The sequence below is a fragment of the Phalacrocorax aristotelis genome, chromosome 9, assembly GCF_949628215.1.
Source record: "Phalacrocorax aristotelis chromosome 9, bGulAri2.1, whole genome shotgun sequence".
Taxonomy (NCBI): domain Eukaryota; kingdom Metazoa; phylum Chordata; class Aves; order Suliformes; family Phalacrocoracidae; genus Phalacrocorax; species Phalacrocorax aristotelis.
The window spans coordinates 3,079,899-3,106,980 of record NC_134284.1 but is presented as its reverse complement, the minus strand read 5'-3'; the positions used below and the strand labels follow the sequence as shown (position 1 = coordinate 3,106,980).

The following is a 27,082-nucleotide window of genomic DNA, read 5'->3' as shown; positions in this document are numbered from 1 at the left end:
TGCTGAGGTCTTAGGTAAGCTGGAGTAGTAGCAAGAGGAAAACCAAACAGGGCATTGGCAGATTGTTGTGTGAAGTTGGGGAGAGTGGGCGTTGCACCTCAAAACTAGCTCAAAACTAGTAACGCTGGAGGGGTGCAAGGGTGGAGAGGTGGTAGTACTCCCTTGTGGGAATGGTGGGGTGAGAAAAAAAAGTTGTTTAAACAAGGTTGGATCAACAAAGGATGTGAGTGAGTGGGAGCTAAAAGCCCCTATTGTCTGTCGCCTGGGAAATTCAGCTGAAACAGAAAATAACCAGGAGAATCGAGTATTTATGTTAGTCCACATACAGGAGGGAATGAGACTTAAAAAATTAAAAAATTTAAAAAGGAAGCTTCCATGTGAATGACATGGAAGACCTGGTTATGTAAAGGTTGTATGTGTACTGTGTAACTATGTATAGTAGTTTACGCCATTTCCTTAGAATGACTTCTCTAGTATTTGAATTTAATTGTGGACCTATAGTAAGACTAAAAATACTGCACCGTGGCTTTAGAAGAAACCATTCACTGCATTAAACTTAAAATTGCAATCCTTTAGTGCCCTATGTGTAAAGTGTTCTTAGATGTCACAATGGTGTTGATAACATTTCCTTCAATTTTATAAGTAGCACTATGTCAAAATTCTTATTACAGGTTCTTTTACTAGTGCATGTGAGGAAAAAGATATGTTTTTTTTTTTTTTTATTTGGTGTTGATAGAGTTAGAACTGTTATGACTAAAACTTGCTGCTTTGGGGGAGTCAGAAAGGCTTCAAGACAAGAAGTGCCTAAACAAATTTATGATGACAACATTTGACCTTAGAAGAAGCAGATGTACGGAACCATAAAGATAAGGAACTGCAGAGCAAAACACTAACCCAGAACAGACCATCCCTCAAGGACAGGATATATGTGATCTCAGAACCGAATCTGCAAGAAGACAAAAGTTAGCAGTGAGGAAGAGTACACCCTTCATCCAGAGACCCCTGACAACCACCTGGAGACACCAACAGGCATGTGCAAAGTACATTTGCATATGGTAATGAGTTCTTGAAAAGACACATATTCATTTTTTTCCTCGGGAAACGAATGAATATGTATGTAGAACTTGTATAAATTATGCAACTAACCCTGTGCGTGCACATGCATTAGGAGTGATCCCCTGTGCGCCCAGCACTGCAATAAAGAATACCTGCTTAATAGTCGTTCAGGCTATTGAGTCTCGATTTCGGCTTTTCACGGCATCAGTGTCTTAAAAAGTAGAAGCTGTAATTTTTTATTGAATGAAATACCAGTCTTGTTTAATTTTTTCTAAATAATCTTTAATTAGTAATGCCAAGTTTGTTTTTTAAAAAAGACTGTTTTCTACAGTGGAGTTGTAGTTACCACATACAACTATTCAAATACAGCTTTCAGGTTTTGAAATCCTGTATTTGTAGGTTAGCAGGAGGTGAAAGGTTTTCTGAGGAGACTATTGCAGCAGACTTACTCTGTTCTGTTACATTTTTTCTGAAATATTCACAAATGGACAGCGCCAGAATCAGGCAGCTGGACTTTACTTTTACTTAGCAGTCCTCACATAACTTTCTAATTTTATTTGCAAATCTAATATAAATGTTCATACACATTTTGAATTTATGTGGCTGTCCAGTTTGAGTTAAGTCTAACTAGAACTGGCAAGATATGATTTGAATACGTAGCGCTTGTATGTTTGGTGTACTGAGAAATGATACCTGTTTATGTCATACACAGTCTAATTGTCTAATTACTATGTGTCTAATAAGCTAGAGTAAGGTTATGGACACTTAAACTTTGTAAGACTGTACTGTCAGCATGATATATAAGGCAATTTTGATTGTATAGTAATACTTAGGATCTTTGTGACATGACATGGGGTAAAATATGCAGTATATTCAAAATTGGTTTTGACTATTAATTCCTTCCTTTGACCTTCCTAAAGAACCATTGAACCAAGCTGGTAAAATGTCGTATGCGGACATTTTTCTCTTTAAAATTACACAAGATTGATTCTAATTAGCTTTGGGACCTGACTCTGAAAAAGTGAACTCATCAGGCTTTGGAATAATGGTACTTAGTATGTCAGTGTGTCACCTGCCATGGTCAGTAGTCATGGCCGTCAGTACTAGCTCATAATCAGCCAAATCTATGATAATTTCATAAAATATGAAAATAATCCAAACAGTAAGGATTCTATTGTCCCTTGTACTGAATATTACTGTTGATAATAAGGTTGTCATTTGTTACAGGAGGTGCTGTGCTTACTGAGTGTATCTATACCTTATTTTGGGCTTGTGTGTCTCTTGTGTGATTGTTTGCAATTATGGTGGGCTTAACTTCATAAGCGCAAGAGCTCACCTCTCTTTCTATTTAAAACAATTTATCTAGTATGGTTTGCATCAGAGTAACTTGCTGTCATGTATGGTTCCAGGATCTTATGTGTGGGTAGGTAGCTGTGTACTTTATTTTACAACGCCCCACCCCATCTTCCCCCCAGCAAAATTGTCTGAATGTTTTTTCTGTACCACCAAAAAAAAAATAATCTGATTAATGCTATTGATAACATGCTGTATAATTCATATTCTCTTTGCTTTAAAGACTTCCAAGGGAAAGGAGATCTTGATACAAAATGATGTATTCCTTCCAGGCACTTTGGTTTATAAAATACAGATGCTTCTTTTCCATACAAATCTTAATATTATTGGTAAAATAACATCTTGTGTATAAGGAACAAACTTCTTTTGAGCTATCCAAAATTGCTATTCCTTGCAATTCCTGGAAAATTAAAATAGAAAAAGCTTCCAATGCTTTACAAATAATGGCTTGTGCATGTTTTTCTACTGTACATCATAGGTGTATTGCTATTTTTAAAAAAGTGAAAAATCTTGCACTTTCTTTTGGTTTCATAACTAATGCAAGATTTTTTTCATTCTTTTTTCTTTGTCCTGTGTAGTTCATACTGATTAAGAACTCTGTGCTCTTTGTATGGCTGTAAAATATATCTAGGAGAGTTCATGTTACCACTGTGTCAGTTTAAGTTTTGTGCTGTATAGAAGTATTACATGGCATAAAACAGATTGGGATTAAAGAGGTTAGAAACTCAGCTAGGTATTGAACTGAAGTCAACTCAAAAAACCAGACCTACATGTGCATGTGGAAATTAAAGTCTGTAACCACAGTTAGGTATAGAGTTGCTTTTCCATGTAGTTTCAAAGATTGAATTCATATGTGAAAGTAGGTTTATGTCAAAGCTGTATACTATGACATACAAAATTCACGGTTGGATGTTAGTGAGAGGGTGTTCTGAGAAAGTTGAAACTAGGCAAGCCAAGCGAGCTACCAGGGGTTGGATCTGAAGCAAGCTGCCAGAGAATCAAGAGGATGTTCATGTTGTGCATTCTAAAGCTGATTTTAGCATATTAGCAATGCTTGTATAACAAGGAAGTGACTGGTGTGTAATTTTGGTCATTAAGACTACCAAGCTAGCCCGAGGCGTAGCGCTGCCTCGTTCTTAGTTAATAATTTAAATACTTCAGGATTGTTGAAAGATACTATTTTAAGTTGTAATATTTGTAAGTGGAACTTAAAGAATGTTCTGTGAGGCTTCTTGGAAAAGCAAAACAGAGCTGTGTTCTTATACAGTATACAATTCATAAACTGTAACTACAGGCATCAATTAATAAAAAGGGAGATGTATGAAATAGGCAGTAGGAGACCCAGAAGCATAAGGGGTTAGAACATAAGCCATGAAACAAAATACTACAGGTAAGTATTAGTCTTGGGGAGTAGGATATTATCAACTTACATTGTAAGTTTCTCTGGTTCCTGTCCCAGTCACAGCTGTCCTTTCTTCTGAGCACTTTTCTGGAATTGGTATTTGACTAGGATTAATTTGTGGTACAGTAAAAATTACTTGCAATAGAAACTACACGTTTCTTAGACTCTAATTCTTTCTATGCTACTGAGAACTCAAGCTGAACTGACTTTATGTGGAGTAATGATTAAAGATGTTCAGTATTGTTAATAAATGACCGTAAGTCATTTTCTCTAAGTCAGAGTGGGTATTAACACACTGTTAATTCTCTTTATAGGAGGAGTGAATATTGAAATATTCCTTGGAGTTTAATAATGTAGATTAATTTTTATATATTAATTTTATATACAGTAATTATTTATGTAGAAAAGCTATGATAAAAGGAAGGTAAATCCAATGGAGAGTGCTTGCACAATTTTTTCAGAGTAAGTTCCAAAACAGTATCAGGAGACTTATTTTACCAGCCACAACTGAACAACGCAGCTGAATTCAAAGCACTGTAAATATAAAATATAGTCATATTTAGCTATTCAGATTAGAAGAATTATAGTAAATGTATTGACAGTAATTACAGTGGTCTTGCAGGTAGTTAGCAGCTACAAAACATTGAGACATGTAGAGAAATTAGTTATTTTTATAGTTGCAGGTCAATAATTAGCTGATATGGCCTGGCATTTTATGGTGGTAATTCTTTGACTACATGGTAGATGCAAGAGAAACTAACTACCTGCTAACCCTTAATTCTGTCATGTTATATTTTGATAATTTATCATTTAACTTACGACAGTACTCTGTGTTTAGGACAGTCAGCTACTCAACATTGCTACTTCAGAACTTTTCTTTGACTCGATTCTTTAGAAATCGTTGTTTGTGTTTTTATTACAACCAAACTGAAATAACGCAATTTTCTGTTGGCTGATGGCTGCCAATTTTTTGCATAAACTCCAGGTTGTTCATAATGTGTTGCCATAAGCACTTCTGTAAAATCATAATTTAGTTTCAGGGAACTATGTCCAAAAAATTGAAAATCCCTCATTAAAATTTCCTGATTGGTCATTAAAATGGTCTATATTTATATGCTTATAGCATCATAGACTGAAGTAAAAAAAAAAGTGTTGCATAATCTGTAAGAAAATTGGAAATGAGACTCCTAGTGTCTTAGGTTAAAATAATGCGAATGGTTATACACACCAATTTAAGTCACAGATTTCTTTTTTTAATTTATACCACCAGATGGCAATCTAACATAAACTTTTGATCATTGGTGAACGAGTTATGAGCATGTATTCTGAGATACTGGCCTTTCCTCATTTTGAATTAGGTAGTGTTAGTCGCTGAATTAGGCCTTACAGGCAGTACAGATACTATGCTATGGTTTCTGTGACACTGTAATACATTTTATTCTTTCTGTATTCATAAAGAATTGCATCAAAGATTGCCTCAACTTTTAAAAGGAAGATGAAATTTTGTGCTAAATAACACAGCATTGACATGAAATATGTGTAAAACCCCAACAAAAGTAATTGTCAAAAGGACAGGACGAAAAGTAGATGAAGTTTGGAAATATGTGTAAATTAATAAAACCATTCTCTCTTTAAATTACTCAGACTAGTAATCTTCTGATAGTTTTCCTCAACTTGACTAAGATCCTACATTTTCTACTGCCAATTGGAATGTAATTCCTCTAGAACAAATAAATAAACAAACCCAAACTTGTTAAGTGCAAATTGACTGGAATAGTTTTCTGTGAATGGAATATTGACTTGTATGAAGTGCCTAGTGTTTGAGCTGGACAAGTAGTTGACTGCATTAATGCATGGGCTGAAAATAGTGAACGTAATGAATTCGAATACTTTTGTGAGGTTTTTTTTAAAGAAAATGTATTTCTTTCAATGGCTTTTGGAAAACTGTATTTATACATCTTTTTGTACTTAAGTGGAGCATAAAGAATGCAGAAATGTTGGCCTTTTAAGCAGCATCTAATTTTTAGAACTTAGGCCTGTAATTATCACTGGAGAATACCATTTTGACTCCTCACCCAACAGAAACTTGGGTAACTGATATCACCCTTGCTTTTGAAAATGCCAGCATGCATGTACTTACCATTGCAGGTTTTGTAAATATCTTCTACTAGGTATTTCATATCTTTGGTTAGTGGTATAAGTCAACCTTCAGAAAGCTAAAATACAGACAATAAAAAGCGGTTTAGATTCAGATATTCCTTTGTTACAGCAGGATGATTGTTTAGTTCCTTCATGTTACTATTTTATTGCGAGGCTACTGCCACTACAAAAATTCTGAGTTATTCTTTGGCGACAGCAGTGGTGAAGCCTGCCAAAAGCTAACCTAGAATCAAGAACTCATGTGAAGAGGCAGTCAGTCTGAATCCCTTACTAAGACGGAGGAGCTTATGTTGGAGAATAAGCAGACAGCATGTTTGTGCTGAAAACAGGAAGGAGGTTTTCCTTAAATTTGTTTTCTGGACCCGTTCTTTTGATAGCTTTAAAATACCATAGAGTCTGTCCAGAATGTATTCAGCAGCAAGATTGCTAAATCATAGATTTACAATTGATTGGCGTGAATAGAATATCATAAAATACACAGCGGTCCCAATTCAGGTTATTCAACCTATGCGGCTTTCACAGTGGAGTGCTGCACCTTACAATCATCTCCAGGAAAGCAGAGTCACTGTGTGTGTGTATGTATATATACACATACACACACACTGTGTGATATGTGATAATTTTGGATTGATTTACCGCAATGGCCTGTTGTCATTTTCTTTCAACCGTAGCTTCAGTAAACTTGTTTTAAAAAAGTAATTTTTTTCAAGACAAGTTAGCGTTAAGAAGTTAGAAATGCAAAGCATTATACTTTGTGTAAATTAAACTTCTGATTAAGTGCAGTTCCATAAACAGCCAAGTCTTAATTTCAGAGCAATGGGGAAGTCCTTGTAAAAAACTAGCTATGTCTTGAGGAGATGTACATTTTATTATGCTGTAGCAGCTGAATGTTTTTCTCATTAAACATATAGACACAATACCAAGCAGAACAGAACTCTAAGGAATAGAGGTGCTATGAAATGGTTTTGCAGTTCACTTGACAATTTTAAAAATATTAAATCTAAGCAAAGTATTTTGCTTATTGGGGAAGGAAATGGTTTCCCAAAACAGTGCACAGGCTACTTTGTAAAGCTGAGTATCAAACAGAAAAATAGAGGCACTTACAAAGAGAAAACCAAACCTGGTCATGAAATTTGACATGAGTCAGAATTTTTCCTAGCTTATATGATCTCTGTTATGATGCTAGAAGTATTAGCAAGACTCCTTTTCCATATGCTTTGTCTTTTGTTTAAAAATGCGTAGTGAGATTCTGGCGTGGTCATGCCTGTTAAAAAAAAATGGGTAACCTCTGTAGCTGCCTTGTTAGACGTTGCAGACATAGGTGTCTATAACTACCTATATTAACTGATGTAAATATAATATTTTACTCAACAAGTGTGGCAAAGTTTCATAAGAAGCACTTTGATGGAATACTCCAATATATGAGGAAAACACTTTAAAAGTTACTTTTTCTCCCCTTTCCATTTTATTCAGATGGATTCACCTCAGCTCTGCATGTTCAGAACTTACTATCTGGAAATCTTACTGAAATAAAACTTGACCAGCAGATGTACTGCATGACATTGATTTCTATTTGTAAAGGAAATAGAGCTCTTGTCCTTTTTATGAGTCTTACAACTTGCGCTTATTTTCTCAGGTTTTTAGGTATTTCTTGTTTATTATCTTTCAAAGTAAAGTACTACTCTTGAAAGGTGGTTTCATATAAGACATTACAGAAAAGCTGTCCTTACATGTGTAGATTTTGCCATGTAATACGTGTATCAAATCCCTTGTAAATATAAATGTATGGATAAGCATGTGTCATCAGTAGGCCTCTCTACCTGATCTGTTTTTTCAGTAAAAACACTGAATGGCATGCTTTGACTTTGGGCAAGTTTCCCCCACTCCTCTGATTTTAGATTTTTTCATTTTCTGGAATAACTGTATTCTGTAAGGAAGATCTGTTAAGTTTTGGGTTTTGTACTGATGAGGAAAGAGACAAAACATTCATTCAAAGATGACTGGAGTGAAAATCCACCACAAAAAACCAAACAGGAGACTGGATGTTCAGAACACCAACCAAATCAGTTTTCTGGCACTTCAGAGAAATATTTTTCTGCCATGTTGCCTTTGTCTTGCACAAAGCTATCTTTTCCTTGCTCACAGCAACCAACAAAAACTCTGGGATGGGGGGTGGGGAGCGGACAGGCTGGCAGGGCCAGCCTGTGTGACAATGTCAGCTGGAGGCTTCCGAGTTGCTTTTGGCCTGAAATTCCCTGTTGCTGAGTAATGGGATCATCATTATTTTTTGGACAGAGTTTCTCAGGGTGGTAAGAGGGAGTGAAACACAACATTTTTTTCAAAGCATTTTGCCCTTCAAGGAGAGAAACTATTGGGCATCTTATGTTTTGGCTTGTGTCTATATTTACTTTAATTAGTGAAAAATCAGAATACTGTTTGCGGAGGGAGGGGCAGTGTGCACTGGGTTCCATGTTCGGAGGGCAGCTGCATATAAATGTATTAGCTTGTAGTGGTACACAGTCTAGTTTCCATTTTCATTATGCTATACTTGTCCTTGTGAGCCAAAAAGTTATTCTTCCCTTACCCTCATGCCTATGTCTCTCATTTGTAAAACAAAAACATGCTTTTACAAGAAAAAGACTATATACATATGATACTCTGGGTGGGGGTTATATAGCGATGTAAATATGGACAGCACAAAGTTTGGGTCATGCTTCTCAGGGGTGGAATGTATGGGTAGGCTGTGGTTGCAACCTTGAGACAAAATGCAAGATCATGTAGTGACTCGGCTGGCTAGAGCCGCCTCGGCGCTCTCTTCTGTTTCCTTGTGTCCTTTCTCTTTTCCTCCCTTCATTTAAGTAAATTTTGTTCTAGAGTTGATGTAACTTTTTCTTCCTTGCCTATTTGCCAATATTGAAGTGATAACTAGAATTCTCATTAATTTCAAATTTCATTATTTAACTAGAATGTAAAGTTATTTTAAGTTTTATTTTAACATAGCTGTGTTTTATAGTGTTTGAAATAAATTTGTACCGTACTCTATACATATTCAGGTGCAACTCTGAAAAGGTGCAAGTAAAAGCCTTGCAGTCCTCAGGATATATACATACAAATATCATTCAAAAGGGTAGCACAAATAACTACACATAGTAGGTTCAGATCATTAAGTAATCTTGGAAATCAGATTTGCAGCTGCTTATGCAGAGAAGCAAGAAATGGAAGTTACTGTAAGCAAGCTGAAAATATCTGCTGTCAAAATCAGCTTGTCCTGCGATCATCTGATTTATATCCTTCTGCTGCATAAATCAGTAGGTTCAGAGTTGCTGAATTTGATACATTTCAGTGCAAAATTGGGTACCCTGATCTGTGAAAAATGGAAGCGCAAGCTCTGCTTTCATTAACACTTCATTAATGCTGTTTTGACCAGACAGTATCTGGGGGGGGGGAGCTGGAAACATCAACGCCTAGTGATGCATACAGTGCTTCCTGCAATACCTTAACAGCAGGGTTTTTTTACCTCTAGGGTAGAGCGAAAAGGAAAAGAATTCCTTGCTATGAGCTGGAAAAGCAGAGCAGTTGGCTCTGGCAGTGAGGGGGTTGACTGACAGTCTGCAGTGCAGTGGAGTTAGCTGAGCTCCCTATATGGCTGTGGATTAGCTATATGCTAATACTGATAGGAGAAGAGGAGCTGTACCGGGCGCAGTGAGCTGACGGTGGAGGCGATCAGAGTCTCAGCAGAGCTGACTCCTCAAGAGCCATGGCTGAAGGGGGTGAAGGAGGGGAAGATGAAATACAGTTCCTACGAACTGTAAGTATCTGCTTTTTATAGGTCATGTAGTACTTGATTTTATGTCTCATGTCTATTCCTTTTCTGCTGTATTAAAAATAAAGTGCTATTTCTGTGCTGGGCTTTGCCAAATGGGAGAATTGACTTAGTCAGTGGGAAAAAATAAAGCAAGAATATGAGCTTTAATAGCATCAGGCAGTCTCGGTGTGTTTTTCCTTGGATCTGCTCAATAGCCAGTTTGGTATAAGGAGACCTATTTCCGCTGTAATCCCCTGTGTTTGAAGCGTCCTCATCAACTTTGTACTTGGGTTTCTAAATGTAGCACGCCAAATATCTGACCTCTGAAACTTCTGTCTAGGTTAGATTTCACTGACATTAACAGAAGCTTTGCAAATAGGAGAGCCTTAAAACGATGAATAAACCAAGCAAGCCCTTGATGACCTCTTCTGATAAACATGCACACAGGAGCACATTTGTGTGTAGGGAATACCAACAGATGTTGAAGTCGGGGCTCTGCAAATGTTTGGGGTCTTTCCTCTGCTTAAAAGAAGCTTATTTTAAACGGAGGTAAAGATTTATTTGGGAAGGGGTGTTAATTGGTAAAATAGCCTTCACTTGGTGTAATTTTCTATAAAGAGCCTTCACACCATTCTTTCCTAAAGCTTTACACAAATCTAGTATGACAACCAATTTGGACTTTTGGACAAGTAGTGTTCGTGCATTAATTTTGGGGAAGAGGATACAATCCTTTTCATGTGTCATCTTGTGTCTCATTATTTTTACCCTGCATGACTAAGAGTGTGTTGTTGTGTAACTAGCATGAAAAAGCTGCTATTGATGTGTGTATTCCGTCCTCTTCCCATACTATCTTTACTTCACATTTATCACAAATAATGTTCCAGAAACAGCCTCCTCTAGAGTTGATACAACTTTAAAAGGATAAGTCTCTGTAATAAAACATGCTAAGTACCCCAAGTAGGAAATTACAAGGCTGACTTCTGGGAGGCTGAGAATATTTATTTCTGTGATGCTAAAGGTTGGAGAGTGGTGGTGGCTGCTGCTGCTGCTGTCAATTGTTTAGGTGTGATGAAGTGTCATTAGCACTTTTAAGCCTGGGAGAATTTCATGGGGGGAGGGAAATGGATAATCACAATGAAGTATCCTTTCCAATATCTCTTCACTCTCCTTTTTAGAGCTATCTGTATTACATAGTTTAGTAGATTACTCAGCCTTTATGACAAGGTACTTTTATCCAAGACTGGAGCTATAAATCAATGTCCTTCACCCTTTCACTTTTTAAGATGTTGCCTTGACTGAACAGTCTTCCTCAGTGGTGAAGTGAGAAGCTTTGTGTATTCATAGATAAACCTGTGTGTGCTACATGAGATGGCAATTTCTGCTGCTGTGACCCGTTCTCATGCTAGTAGAACTATTTGCACTTCTTTCCAATGGGTAAAATGAAGTGCTAAATAGAGGTGGGGGCCAAAAATGGAAACAGCAAAAGTGAGGCTATGCAGAAGTGTTCCTTCTACTTGGTGTTAGGAAATCTTTTACTGGGGGAAGAAAAATGGACTAGATTTCTGTCTTGGAAGCCCCAGCTTCTCCTTGCTGTGAACAATCATAAGAATTACTGCTGTCTCCTCTCCTTTGTAACTTCCTTCACCTTCGTGGAGAAGGGATCAATTGTTGTTCTGCAATGTACTGAGAAAGGAACTATTTATTAGGTCCTGAGTGCTACAGTGATGTAAGTCTTCAGTACTTATTGCTTACAGCTTTTATTCCTGCCTAAACACTGTACATACAAATAAACTTGAAGGGCGTTAGCTCTTTGGAACTCTCCCAGTGAAGTTATTGATCAGTCAGGATCTTCTCCAGACCAAAATGTTTTCTGGGAATTTGGGTTGCTACTGAATGTCTCCCAGGCTTGTGTAGCTGAATCTTCCTTTGAAATTGTTGATCTCCATATTCTTATTTTTGAGTCTGTAGGCAGAAGTGCTCTAGGATGTTTTAGGCTCTTAGAGATAACTCTTTCTTGGTGAAATATAAAAAAAATAACCTTAGACCTGTTTTGATCCAAAAGTATCCTACAGTATTTTTTGAACGAGCAAGAGAATTAACTCTTAAAAGTTCAATAAAATTAATTTTTGCTTCCTTAAAGGAAAACTTTCCCTTTGTCCCCCATTTTTTTAGTTATTATATTTTTTTTTCTTACGGATCTAAGTTAATGTATAGTTTTGTGCATCGTTTTTAGATGCCTTCCTCATATAGAAGGTCTAGAAACTAAATAATACACAAAAATTATACCTGTATTTTTTCTAGGGAACAGCAAACTTGTGGACATATTTACAAACTTGGTTGGAAGGCTTTTCACTACCACTTTCCATTCCAAGACATTCCTCATCTTTGGTTAATTTGGCAGCAATGGGAATGACAATGAATTTAAGAACAGATTCTAGAAAGGAGACAATGTTATCCCAAAAAGTGGATTCATTCGCCTGCTGTGCAAAATGCCAAACGACACACAGAGTGGAGGTATTTTATTTAATTCATTTTTGCTCAAAGATTAGTGCTAGGTGGTACAACGCCAAGGATGCCAGCACCCTGCACTGAGAAACTACGAGGCATTTATACAGTTAAATATGACGGTCACAGCTAATATTCACACACCTCAGCTAATAATTTTTTCATTTCTTTCTCGCTTAGATGTAAAGGTACAGCTCGCTTTTAATTTACCACTCATGCTCAGAGAGTGAGGGACTTACTGGGGGGGCGGTTCCTGGCCTATGGGCCTGACTTTTAGTATTATAATGAGGGTAGTTCCCCTAATGGGCACTTTGTTTTCGTTCTTATCTACATCCCAGTTAGTTGTTCTCCTTGTGTATACACTTTATCACCCTGTTCTCAGCATCTTCTGAGGCAGGATGTTTGCTTTGATCAGTGTCTCAGCTCTCAAGGATATAATCGTAAAACAAGTGCTCCTCTATCTCTCCGTTCCTGTTTCTGGCCCTCAGCTTCTGTTTTGCTAAGCTGACATAGCTCATTGTTATGGCTTGGTGGAAAATTCCATTTTCTTCAGGATATCAACAACAAGAACACTTTCATTGTCATGGTTGTAGTAGTATGTCTTCAGTACTCGTTTCAGGTAAGTCCCAGGTGTTGTGTGAAGTCTTTATGTGCAGTGATAGCATTTAAAGGAAGGTGTTACTAATACAGTGTAATTTCCGTTCTTATTTTTCCCCTGACTTGTAAGTTCAGTAGGAATATAAATAGACATATAAATACACAGTTTTTTCTTACACTGCTACCCTGCTGCCATGTCTTTGTTATGAAATTTTTGATGGTTTTTTTTTTTTTCTGTAATAATGCTTGGAATTATTTCCTAGTTTTCTAGTTGGTGGCTTTCATCTGGATTTGACTCTGGATATTCAGTGTATGTGCACCTACTTGCATGTTGTGTATGAATGGGGGAAGCAAAGCTCTTGTTACATGTGTGTAATACGCAATACTGCTATCTTTTAGTTTCCTGCCCTGGTTAATGTTTGTTTTTTAGATGCCTTCCCCCTATTGTTGTTTGTTACCCCTTCCCAAGGTATGAATACATGAGAAATTAATGAAGGTGATGATGGTTTGTGCAGCATTAGGTGAGAACACATGTGTTAACCTGTGCTATTTTGAGATACCATGCTGAGGGAGCTCTGTTACCCTTGGCAATGTGAATGAGCGAGTGTAAAGCATTTTCATTTGAGCCTGTCCTAGCTAATGGGACTTTACTACTGTGACAAATTGACAAAGTCCTCTGCTTTCTGGAAATGATTGCCAAGTTCTCTGTCACTACCACTGCTCCTGAATTAATCAAATATGAGGTGGTGCCTTGGCGCAGATAGCTTTTGCCTTCCTCCATCAGGAATACATATATACTCGCTATATAGTCACTTGCTAACAGAGAGCATGACTGGAGGGGGGGGCAGGGGGGGAAATCACACCCCTGCCCAAAGCCCAGGAGCCGTTTAAATGTACTTGTAATGAATTATGTCAAAGTTGTTTGCCATCTTAGAGTCCAAGTTATGGTGGTAAGATTAATAGGTGTATTGCTTTACTATTTTTCCTGAAATTCATTGTATTAATGGAAAGTGTTTCCACTTATTTTAATACAAATAATTATTTTTTTTTTAAGATGGCTTGTAATACACTAGTCAAAAAGTTTTGCCTTGTTTTCCATGGATCTGAACAGAGTGTGTGTTGGGGTGTGTGTGTGTATTTGGGGGGAGTGGGGGTATTAGTGTGAGTATGCCTTTGTGCATGTGTCTGTGTATGGGTGACACTTTCTCCAGCTGATGACAATTCTTCATTTCACTGAGTGACAAAGTCCTTAACAATTGCTGCTTCTTTGACTTTTGCTCCTTTAACAGCTCATCTCAATGACCCAATTTTAAGTGTTCTAATAAACCTCTCCAATTACTATCTAAAAATTTACGGATAGGAGTGGGGAATTGTTTTCTGTCATGGACTGAGTGTAGTTATCTGTTGTACTTAAATAGCAAAGTACTGCTCTTAAAAAGGTCTCGAATAGAATATTTGGATTTAATTTTTTTCAAGATCTAGTCGATGTATGTAAATTTATATGATGAGTTTACAGAATTTTTTTCAGGTATGTTTTTGATTATTTGTGTGTTAAATTGCTGCTCAGAATTAAGACAATTGGGTGGCTCATACACATATGTGGATACATTTTCCTATCTATATTGTTTGAAAATAAGCTCTTCTAATGTTCAGATGTTACAGATGAGATGGGAAGTGATTTTGGTTTTACAATATGAACTGTAAGGTATAGTATGAATTAGATTTTCTTGTTTTCAATCATTTTCACTGCTGCCAAATATAAATACAAAAAGTGATATAATCGTACCATTTTTATTATTTTAGGAGCAGTGCTAAAGCACTACAGTTTACCCAGGGTTAGTGTGACATAAAACCAGTTCTTCTTTAGATGCTTTTAATACTTGTTGTTTTATCAAATCTTTGTCCCCAGAGGTGTATCCCTAGTGACATAACAGAGAATGTGTGAAGTGGAAACATTAAAATAATTCATCCTTAATAGTCCAACTTAATATCTAATAGTTATGCAGTTAACTGTATGCTGATATTCTGTACAACAGGTGTGTGTGGCTTTGTTCAGTAAAGTATGAATATCTGCTGTATAATGCTCACCGCATAAACACTTGCAAACAAATATATTGGACAAATGTCCAAGTGTCAGACAATAATAGAAGATATTTCTAGGGAGAAGTTTTTAGCAGTGGTTGATTAAAAACTGGGAAAATATGGACATTGTTCTCAGTGAATGTGTATGAGATTACATAAAAGCGATATAAGAATTCATATACAGTAAAAGTCACAAAAGGCTAAGGGATGCCTTAAGATCAAATCTGTGGAATTTTCCTGAAGCCCCTTTTAAGGAGCTGGCACAGGTTTTGTGTGCTTCCTCGACTGCTAAGTGTGTTCCCTGGTATTGTTTTCAAATTAATTACAACATTTTGTCTGATGTCACTGAAATGTACTGCAATTCATGATACAGTAGTTGTCCAGTAGTCAGTCAGTTCTTTTTAGGAAAAGTGTAAAAAGAAAGGAAGAATAGTGTCATATAAAAATTTAGCTGCTTCTGAGAACTGCTGTGTATTAAGAGCTTAAGTCATTTTTGAATTAAGTGTTTATGTATCTGTGCATCTATTTACCTCTGCATTAAATCTCCCCTTTCTGATGCTATTGCCACAATTTTTAACAATTGTATAGCAGTCCATACTTCTATGTCTTCTAAGAAGAAGAACAAAAAATTTTACAACAAACCAAACAAAACTCCACCGTGTCTCTTCTACACTATTTAAAAAAAAGTCTTTCAAACAGATTTCTTTTTGCTTCTTAAACTTCAGGCTGTCACCAGTATGGCTGCTTGCAGTCACTCTTCTTGCCTTATCATTCAGTTTCTACCATGGAAACCACGCTTAATGTTTCCTGAGTTGAGTTTCTCAGAACATGTAGTGTCCTTCTGTGTAAATAATGCTGCTCTGTTTATTTTCACCCATTGAATCGCCCCTTTTAATCCCTGCATGTGTCCTCAACTTTGTGAATAGGTTGGCACAGTTTGTCACTATGTGCAAAACACGTTATGCTAAGTTTTTTGCCTAGGACTATTTCCTTGCTGAAGGTCTGGGTAATATTGCAAGATAGATTTACAGTATGACAAATTTTGCAGTGCATCATATGTTGTAGTACTCTGTGAATGTTTATTTTTGATGAAATAAAGGTAAGACCTTCTACAATTAATTGCAACCCTTTTTCAAGGCAGAATTTTAAGCAATGCTTTACCATACTATAAACGCAACGGTCATGCCTTCAGACTGTATAGTGTGTCTGTTTTTTCAATCTGGACACGCTGGAATAGTGGCTTGATATCTATATCAGAGTTATTCAATTAATTTCTAACAGTTTTTCTTTTGGAGTGAAATAGTCTCATTTGAGCGGGTATTTCAGGCTCCTGGTAAGGAATAGTTCTTTGGGAAAATTGCACCATGTTTAGATGAAGAGGGAAACACTAAAGTGGTTTGGTATGTTTAGTATGATGAAAATTGTTGGAGGTTTACTTAGTGGTTGGGGTTTTATAGCTGCTGTTGAGGAAAAGAAGGGTAAGTGATATAGTCACAACTGAATTATAATTTCATAGAACTTCACATGATTTGTCTTGATATACATGGGTCTTTCTCATTCTCTGAGTTAGGATCTTGATGTCTGTTCCCAGATTGTGGTACAAATACAGGAGGAGAGGAGTGTTTATGCCACCAAAAGCTTGAAATTAAAATAAGAGGAAAGATGACAGATGAAGGCAAAAAGGGAATATAAGAAGGCAGTGAAATGATATCCAGCATGTTGTTAGGTAGTAATTCCTACGTTCTAGTTACAGAAACAATTATAAAGTAGATTTACGGGTGTCATGAGGAAAAAGTCTCTTAACAAATACTCTGGGAAAAATGCATTTGCTAGGTGATAGGGTGTTGGAAGACTGAGGTAAAGGAGGGCAGAAAGGAGAAAAAGCTAAGTTTTTGCAGATACAACAGGTGGACAATGAAGACTTGCATCGTGATTAGTCAGAGGCGAAGGCTGATTTCTCTCTACCATACTGAAGGTAGTTGAGGTAGGGACACACTTCTAAAGGTCCTGATGTTACAAGCTGCTGTTGGAGATGTTCCATTGTTTGTTCTGTTTCCCCGATACCTTTCTTAGGTTTTGTTTAGCATGGATGTATAGAATCAACTGTAAACCTAGTTTTTCCTGCAAAGATGTAGAGCAGTAATGTTCAGAGATGTGTTGTACAACATTGCATGTTTTATTATGCGTGTGCGTGTGATATATGTATGGGTGCATATGTCATGTGATACAGAGATACATATGGCATATGTATGCATATATGGGATACATGTAATTCTGTGTAATGAGTTTCACTTTTGCAAGCTGCTTCATATGGCCCAGTCTACGCCAGTAAAAACCAAAGCAACATTGCACTAAGTGAACCCAGCATCATGCTTTACTACTGTTTCTTTCTACAGCTTAAATAAAAAAACCCCAAATGCTAAATCAAAAAGAAATCACTGGATATATTACAATATTATAAATAGTGTATTGCTACAAAATAATTGCAAGATTGAATCTAGTTATGATCAGTTTAACTCCTAGGATAGATCTAACTAACTCCGTGACAAATTTGTTATTTAACAAATAACATCAAATTTGTTAAAATCAGGCAAAACTCTTCAATCTCACCTTAGAAGGTTAGTGAGTTAAAAGCCTTTTTGATAGGATTTGTGACCATGCAATAATAATAAATTAATACTCCAAGCATATATTTTCCTATTTCCCCCCAGCCCTAGTGGTGGCTGTTGTGGGGATTGTCTTCTGCTTATGCTCTGCTTTCTTGGTGTTTATTATTTTGGTGAGTTTGCTAGTGATGTTTTTATAGAATGCAGCGAGTTGCCTGATCTCTGTGCCTTTTTTCTAATCTCCTGCCATGCTAACTGGGTATGATTCATACTGAAATCCAGCTGTGAATATTGCTGCTTTCTCAGTTCCCATGGCAGTGCTCTGACCACACAGCCAAATGTTGCCAGGTGCATTAGATACAGATTCCAAAAATTAAAACAGAGTTGTGGGCAAGGAAGAGAAGTAATAAATTCAGCACGCAGTCATTTAGGACATTGAAGTCTATTACAGGACACTAGTTTAAACTCAGGTATGCCTCAATGAGTAGTTCGATTTATTGTCTCAGTGTAGAAATTTTAAATTTACCATTCTGTCTTTAATGTCATTAAAAAGTCACCAGACAACTCCTTACGTCTATGCGTTAGTAGAATACAATAGGTTTGGCGTTGGAAGATTTAAAATTGTGTGCCAAACATTACTTAACAAGAATGTATGTCAGTCTAATTGCAGAAGACATTTTTCTCCAAAAAACTTAATTTGCTTGGGTAACTTTTGGAAACTTGTTTTCTGAAAATGACAGTAATGTTCTGAAGCACAACTGGCAAATATGTGACATCCTCAGAGTGTGTCTAAAGTAGCTCAAAACTGGGGTATGCATAGGAATTATAAAAACCTACAGGAAAATGGATTTATTTTTTCCCTGCCCCTAGATCTGCTTTTAGTAGCATCTCACCTGCAGTATAATGCACATGCATGCATGTTTGTGAGCTGTTGTGCACCTGCTGTCAGTCAACCCTCAGTTTTAACAGATGCGGTTCAGCTGTAAATAGGAGCTGATGGCCAGTCTGTTCATCAGGTAACCTCTCTTCTCCAATTCTCTGTTCTGGCACATCATGTCTATGGTGAGGAGTGGCAGCTTCAGTCAGTAGAAGCAGTGGCAGAGACAACAGCAACATAAGGTGAAAGATTCAGTAGTAACATCAGGTTTGTTCCTTCTAGTGGGCTTTTATCCAAAAAACCAAGTGCTAGTTCCTCAGTAAGACAAGTAGTCAGCACACACCTGAGCTGTTTTTAGCCCACCACAAACATCTCTGTCAATCTTGAGCATTTCAGCTACTTCACCACTCAACCAGGTTCTCCAATACCTTGTACCAGAAAACCAGCTTCCCTTGAATTGCAACAACTTGAATTCTCTCCAATAACAATATAATGCAAAAGAAATGCACTTAAATAAAACCCTCTACAAATTACTTGTACAAACAATAGAATTTCAACTCGGAGACTTGAAACAGCTGTTTAGCAGCAGATGCAGAACTAATTTAAAACACTGAAGATTTAACATGCTTTCAAATTGCATCAGCAGTACTATGTACAAACGGGAGTACAAGGATCACCGAGCTTAGGATATACACTAAAATGCATCAGATGATTAACTAAAATGCTTAAGGCCAAATGACTTCCATCTCCCAAGACTCCCTCTGAAGTTCATTGGCTGCACTGTTTCGTCTTTTCTGCATATGGAAAATGCCCAGAAGACCTATACACCTGGTACATATTAAGACACTTAATGTCACTAGTTTGTAGAATTCAGAAGCTGTTTGATGATGCACAGAAAAATCAATACAGTCAGTGCACAGCCAGTTAACGTTTTGATAAAAAAAATTTAAAACCCCAGACTGTCAGTATTATACTCCAAGCTACTAGCATAACCTTCCTCTTAAAATGCATATCCATTTCTGTTACACTCTCCAAAAGATCAAAATCAATAGACTTTATAGTTCGTATGTAGCCAAAGCTGGGAAAGGTAGACTTTAGAATTTGGAAGACCTCAATCTGGTCATGTACATCATGCCTGCATTTGTTGTTACCGAGTAATCTTTTTGTGAAGAACATTCACAGGACAAAAGATTCTTTGCTGCATAGATGTTGACCATCAGAGAAATAAGTGATAATAGGGATTAATAAGATTTGATGTCCTGATCAGTCACTATCTGTGGGAAGTGAACAGTGATTGTATTAACAATGTGTGCCAAACCTTCATTTAAAGCTTTGCATTTTTTCCTTTATTTTATGTGCTATTTCTATATATTAGAATGAATAAGGAGTGAGGTGTTTAAAACACATAGCACAATATTAACTTTCTGATTTGCAGACCCTGAACCTTTTCTGTAAGAGTTGTGAGTTTCTGTAGACTGAATTTAAGATTCCTTACTTGCTTTAGTAGTAAGATTTTGCAGATCTCTTGGAAATAGTCCTGCCTGAATAATGTGGAATTCAACCTTTATTATCTTCATTTAGTTTAGTTACAGCTATTTCCAGGTGTGGTAATAGTTGTAGGTAATCTGGTATAGGTGAAGTTACAGGGAGTGGCAGATGGTGACTAGCACTTTGGATGGCGAAATCACCCAGATATTTGAACTGGGATGTTAGATGCAATTTTTTTAAATTTTTTTTTTTTCTTTAATACAAGGTAACAAAAAACAGGAGCTCAAAGCTTTCAAATGTGTCAAGAATTTTCTCTGCTTACTATACTGGAACTTAGGTGACTGTCTTGGGTAATAATGTTAAATTGGCCCCATCTTTAACATAATTCCATCCTGTGAGTGGGTAAAATAGTTGCGTGCTTGAATACTGAGTAGTGCCTCAATACTAACACTTAAACAAAACCTTGATTCTAATAGATAGGTGTTCTCACTGGAATCAATGATCATTGATGGTTATTATAAAAGTTGCAATTAAGCCTTGTTAAACTGAAATCTAGCAGTTTTAGTGAACCTTTTGATGTTGCAACCCTTTAAAGAAATTCTATCTATCAATATAAATCCCTTCCATCTATCACTGGGAATGCTGATTATTCATGTTCGCTTTAGGTGTTTGGTTTTATTCATGATTTATTTATTGCGTGTACTGTGGTTTTGCTCAAGACATCCATAAACTTTTGAAAATTGCTTCCATAAAATGAAAGTCAGGTAAAATTTGGATCTTTTAGAGATCCAAAATCTTTCCACCTGTACAGTTAGGTGACATAGCATCTCATATTGTACCAGGTAATGTGAATGTAGAATACTTGGATTATAGGATTATCTTTGAATTTGTGTCTAATCAAACCCATAATATTTTTTCGTGTTTTTTCTCTATCTTAATAAAGGTGTTGATGTATTTTTTGCATAATAATGATGTTGATGTAGTTTGGGTAGTGTTTAGAACTTTCTTTTTAATATTTTGATTTTTATAAAGATGGAAAAAATGCTTGCTGTGTACATAGATAATGACATCAACTACAATAGCACTTACAAAAAAAGCTTAAATAATAGAAGTATGTTAATATAAATTTGTGTTTTAGAAGAGAAGGAAAACTCAGCAACTACTATAGGACTTCTTTTCCACTGTTATAGATTTGAAGCAACAATTTTACTCAGTACTGAAAAGACAAACTTACTGGCCGAAGTTTGTTTCATAGAAGTGAATATAATGGTGTTTACTGGAGAAGGGTATAGGATGTGGGATTATATTCTTCACCAGTGACGTGAACATTCTCCCATTGTTACTTCAGCTTAATGTGTGAAATAGTAAGAGTTTAGTATATCAAACTTGGCTTGATGAAGAACTGCTTTGCTTTACTCATGCAAATCAGCCTGAGTTTCAGAATTGTTTCACTTGCAGATCTTGCACCCGATCTCCTTCATGCACAAAATTAACTACGCTGTGTGGTATGCTCCTGTGATTGTGAAAGTTAAGAGCAGCACATAGCAGCTACTAAATCAGCTAGACATAAACAAATGGTGAGCTCCAAAACAAGAACTTATATGTCATTCATTGTAAACATTTTTTTTAAACAACCAGATTGTTTTTCCAGTGGAGAATATATTCTAATCGCTAAATTATTACACAATAATGGGTTTCCTCAAGGAGGAAGAAAGTAGGTTATCACCTGCATTTATGCTTTCCATTTATGAAAAATATATTGATGTTAAATAATTTACTTAAGGAAGATAATTTTATCAGAAGAGAAATTTTTTTTCTTGCTCAGGCTTTTGCTCATTTTTGCTTTGAAATGCCACAGTTTGATGACTCATTGTGAATGCCCTAGCTAGCCTATCTGCAGCTAAGTTACAGAAGCTGTTGTTAATGACCTTTTACCGCTAACCAGGGTATAGTTCCAATTTCTTGTCATACCACTGCACAAGCAATAAGCTGTAAACTTTTATCCGCTGGTGCCTTGTTATTGAAAATCACCACCTTTGAGAGAGGCTGAATCAGGAAGCACAGTCTCTCCGTGATTGGTTTGAAATTCAGGAAGTTTGATGGTATCGCAGAATCACACTGAATCACAGAATCCCAGGTTGGAAGGGACCTCAGGGGTCATCTAGTCCAACCTTTCTAGGAAGAGTATGGCAGATTCTAGATTCTTTCTCAGCATGTAACTTTCATTTCATGACAGAAGTTTGTTTTTGTTAGAAAGACTTATCCATTTTTATTTGCCGGGGATCTTCCCAAGTCAGCTTTTCTCAAGGTTGACCTTAGGCTTAAATAACATCATTGACTAAATAAGGGCCTGTATATAAGGCTTAACTTGCCAATTAGAGTGGTAATATGACCTTTCCTATCCTTGCCAATATGAACACCATTTAGAATCATAAATCACAACATTCTAAAGGGTGAAGTGTCTTCACCACAACATAGTAAACGGGGGGCAAAATCTTAAAGAAAAAAAAAAAAGATGGCCAAAAGATGATAGTGGTGATATTCTGTTACAGGTAATCTGCAACACCAGTAGAATGTCTCTACTGCTGTTTAGAAAATCAAACACATAACTGCATAGCTCTGTCATGTGTTCATGCAATCTAACTTTATCCTAATCCATTTACTACTTTTATCTTTCACATCTGTGTTTCTTTTCTTTGTTTATCTAAAAAAAAAAAACAACCAGTACGCAGCAGTAATAACAGAAGTCAGTAATAACATTGGAGCTGGTGGAAGATTATCCTGACCTCAAGCTACCTCCAGGCAACATCAGTTAACAATATCCAACCGCTTTAATTTTGTGCACCCCTTTTGCTGTAGGAAAACACCCATTCAGCTAGCTGTGTAAGTTAGCTGTCTCAGGACACCAGATTCAGATACCAACCTCTGTGTACTCTTCTTTTCCTATCGTTTCTTGAGCTAGGTGTTTTCACAGTAAACTGGAGCTTGCAGTTGTTAGAGTAAAGTCACTGAGCTGTTCCTCTCAAGTGCAGCTGCAGACGACAGAGGCAAAGGCACAGTTGTTAGTTACTGAAAAGTAGGTGTATTGTATAAGCATGGTGAAAGTAGTGAGCTTTTAGCAATGCTGAGGTAGCCCCCTTTGGATCATGTCACTGTCCAGGTGCTGTTTGGTGGTTGAGGTGGTGTCTTGAGGGTAGCCTCTATCTCCTTTTGTTCGAGGAGAGATTTATGTAGTCAGGGTTCTTGGCACAGATGACCATTATTTGGTTTCTTTAAATGGTTGTGGGTTCTGTACTTTTCCATATCGATCAGATGCAAGGTTAGTACTTCGATTGTGGGAGGGCTGTGTATTGATCATGCGAGCATTTTTGGGGGGACACACACAAGGAGAAGAGTTACAATGTTTGTAGAAATGTTGCCTTAGACAATGTTGGGCAATGTGCTCCTGTCTTAAAATAGTGGTCTGAAGCAATGGCAACACCTGCTTCTTCCCAAGTATTTCTTCTCCTGTTACAATATTATATATGTATAGCAATTGCTGTTCACTCCGGTTACTTTCTGTCTAGTACATGCATAGTTTGCATGACTCTTGTGACTACTGGCTGTGCCTGGATCACTGGCTGTGGGCCTTGGCTTCAGTCATTTGCAAGTTAGTGTAATGTTCATATGGAGACCTTGATAAATTGTTACAGCTGTGTGTTAAGGGTCAGTCCTTGGTAGTTACATGTAATGAAAGTGTACTGTTGCTATATAGTAATTAGTTGGAAGCCAAATGTGCTAGAAGTGAAAGGTCGCAGATTCAAAAAGCAGGATCTAGTGAATATGCTGAACATCCAAAACTAATCAGAAATTTAATTTCTATGTTTATATAGTGATTTGCTTGTGAAACAGTGATTCAACATTAAACAGGTAGAACAACTACTCCTTACAGTACACAGAGCAGTAGTGATTTCAGTCCCGTGATCTAATGGTGGCTACATTTGAGAGAATTATCTTAAACCATCTCAGGTGAACCATGATTAAAACCTGTGTTTTAGCCTAATTAATAGGCTCTGAAGGACTCTATTAATGTTTGCAGCTGTTCTTCAAGCTGTGGTGTTAGCGTAAGTAAGCAAAAATAATGTCTAGTACCTGTGAATGAATACAAATATATAGACTGTCTTGGCAAGCAACTTTTTAAAAGAATATTTGCATGGTTTTGATTTAAAAATTGGTAATACTATCGCACCCAGACAAGGGCTAGGCTCTACTAGGTGCTGTACAAACACAAGAAAACAATACATTCTCTGATACAAAGCTTATCTTGATCTGTGGATGGACGGGCTGCAGAGGAGCACACAAGGAAAATGAGACTTTGGTCAGTTGTTACACTGTTGTTACACTGCAAATGAAGGTGTTAAACAAAATCAAAAGAAAAAAAAACAGAAAAGAGGGAAAAGAGATAGTGGGTTAGATCTTCAGGGAAGTTGCGTCTGTGGGAGATGGTAGATGTGGCTGGGGGTAGCCACAATAGATAAAACAAACCCTGGGATGGCAGCTAAAGGAGGGATACATTGTAAAAGAATTATTTAGTGTGATAAGGAAAAAGGGAAAAGGCTAAGGTGCAATTATCCTAGAGATGGATTTTCTTGGTGTGACAAGATGGATAGTAATACCATAGTGATCAAAAAAAAAACCCAAAAAAAAGGAAGTGTGGGGGTAGACTTTATATTCAGTCACTGTGAGTACGCATTAATATCAAATATTCACAAGGAGAGATTGGAAAGAGAGCAAGGCTCAGAAACCAGTTTTTACACATTTCCCCTTTAGCTCTACCTGAGGTTATAAAATCTGGAGTGAAAACAACTGTCCTCCTGTCTCTTGAGATCATAAAAAATTCAAGAAATTATAAGAAATGGCAGGCTTTTTATTCATTTTGACATGCATGGCTTGCCAAAACTGGGAGTCTTTAAAAAGAGTTTGCTTCCTTTTGATGGAAAATTACAAATAAGTAGGTATTTTTGGTGGAAAAGAAAAACTTCAAAGTGGAATCTACGTTCAAAAACAATCAAGGTTCCATTTTCTTGAATACAGAAAGAATGCAACAAATAGGTAAAGTTACTTTACTGAAATTCTTCTGTTGTTACTCCTCAAAGTTCATCTTCATAGGTTCTTTTTTGGACTTCTAAAGTCACAGAGGCTTTCCAGTTTGTTTGCTGTTTCTGACTTACTTTTATCACGTGGCATCCATCTGAAGTATTTTTGCTTAGATTAGTCTTGCATTTGCTTTCATTTCATGTGGAAACATTTATTTATGTATCACAGGGACGTAGAACTGGGAAGAACTTTGAGTCATTGACTCCATTTTGAACTGAAGTTAATTTTAAAGCTAGTTATATCTTTTCCCCTGCTGCTTTTATCAAGGTGCCAATCAATTGGTCTAGTGATCTTCCTTCAGTTTTTTGGCTTAAATGTATGCATTTCTACATTTTTTTTTTTCATGTGTGCCAAGAGAGCCACCTATCAATATATTTGTAAAGAAGAATTAGATTCCCTCTCTAGTTTGACTTTTTTGGAATAAGTAATGTGAGCTTGTTTAGCTTGGTTTCATATGACTGGATCTTTGGTTTCCTTACAATTTTGTTATCTCTTGTTTATACTCCTGCTGCCTGAGTTGCCCTTAAACGTATGTGACAACCACTTCTTGGACAGTGACATAAGACTTTCCTGTTTCCTTAACCAGGACTTGCTCGCCTTTCATAGCAAGGCCATATTTACGTATTTTAAAGAATATAAATTCAACCTAGAGACCAACCTAAAAAGAGGCAAGCTACACTTTTAACATTTTTCTGGAAGGCTGCAAAGTCTCTGACTGTGCTAGTAAATGAAATAGCCACAGCCAATTTTCTAGCCTTGAGGCAAAGTGGAAGCACACAGCTTACGAGCCTACAGCTAAACTAATTCCCCACAGTGGCCTTATCTACATTGCCTGTTGGGAGCAGTCCCTGGCCTGTTTGGTACCCCGTCATGCTGAGGTATATTCTGGCAAGGTTCTGGTAGGTACAAGGCAGTATATTTCCCAGGTTCATGCTGAGTTAAACATGTGATCTTGTGTCAGTGCGATTGCTCTCTGTAATATTTCAGAGAAAGTAGTGAAAAGTCAGGTACTCAAGTAGTCACTAGTCTATATATTGGCATTGGTTAAAGAGTAACTTCATACTGCGTCTGATGCTCTTAAGGGTATTCTGGTTTGATGGTTATATTTCTGTTCAGTATCACATTTTAGTTTTGAAGGAAATTTAACTTGAATTCAGAAGAAAGTAATCCCAGGAATAACCTTTCTCCTTAGAGCATCATAGGGAAGAATCATAGAATCTTTTAGGTTGGAAGAGACCTTTAAGATCATCCAGTTCAATTGTTAACGCTGCCAACTTCACCACTAAAACCATGCCCATGAGCACCACATCTACACATCTTAAAAATACCTCCAGGGATGGTGACTCAACCATTTCCCTGGGCAGCCTGTTCCAGTGCTTGGCAACACTTTCAGTGAAGAATTTTGTTCTGAATATCAATTCTAAGCCTCCCCTGGTACAACTCTAGGCAGTATCCTCTTGTCCTTTCACTTGTTACTTGGGAGAAGAGTCCAACACCACCTCGCTACAACCTCCTTTCAGGTAGTTGTAGAGAGCGATAAGGTCTCCCCTCAGCCTTCTCTTCTCCAGACTAAACAACCCCAGTTCTCTGAGCCGCTCCTCATAAGACCTGCTTTCCAGACCCTTCACCAGCTTCGTTGCCCTTCTCTGGACACGCTTCAGCACCCCAATGTCCTTCTTGTAGTGAGGGGCCCAAAACTGAACACAATATTCAAGGCGCGGCCTCACCAGTGCCCAGTACAGGGGCACGATCACCTCCCTGCTCCTGCTGGCCACACCATTCCTGACACAAGCCAGGATGCTGTTGGCCTCCTTGGCCACCTGAGCACGCTGCCAGCTCATATTCAGCTGGCTGTCGACCAGCACCCCCAGGTCCTTTTCCTCCAGGCAGCTTTCCAGTCACTCTTCCCCAAGCCTGTAGCATTGCATGGGGTTGTTGTGACCCAAGTGCAGGACCTGGCACTTGGCCTTGTTAAACCTCATGCAGTTAGCCTTGGCCCATGGATCCAGCCTGTC

At 37.3% G+C, this 27,082-nt stretch overlaps 1 protein-coding gene across 1 annotated transcript in view; it reads left to right on the top strand.

The window, feature by feature from the left end:
• The first annotated feature begins 9,637 nt into the window (after positions 1-9,637).
• RYR3 (ryanodine receptor 3) overlaps positions 9,638-27,082 on the top strand; it is a 254,437-nt gene continuing 236,992 nt past the window's right edge. Inside the window, exon 1 of the mRNA XM_075103206.1 lies at positions 9,638-9,779. Within this exon, the coding sequence (XP_074959307.1) occupies positions 9,729-9,779 (51 nt within the window). The 5' untranslated portion in view covers positions 9,638-9,728. The remainder of the gene's footprint in view (positions 9,780-27,082) is intronic.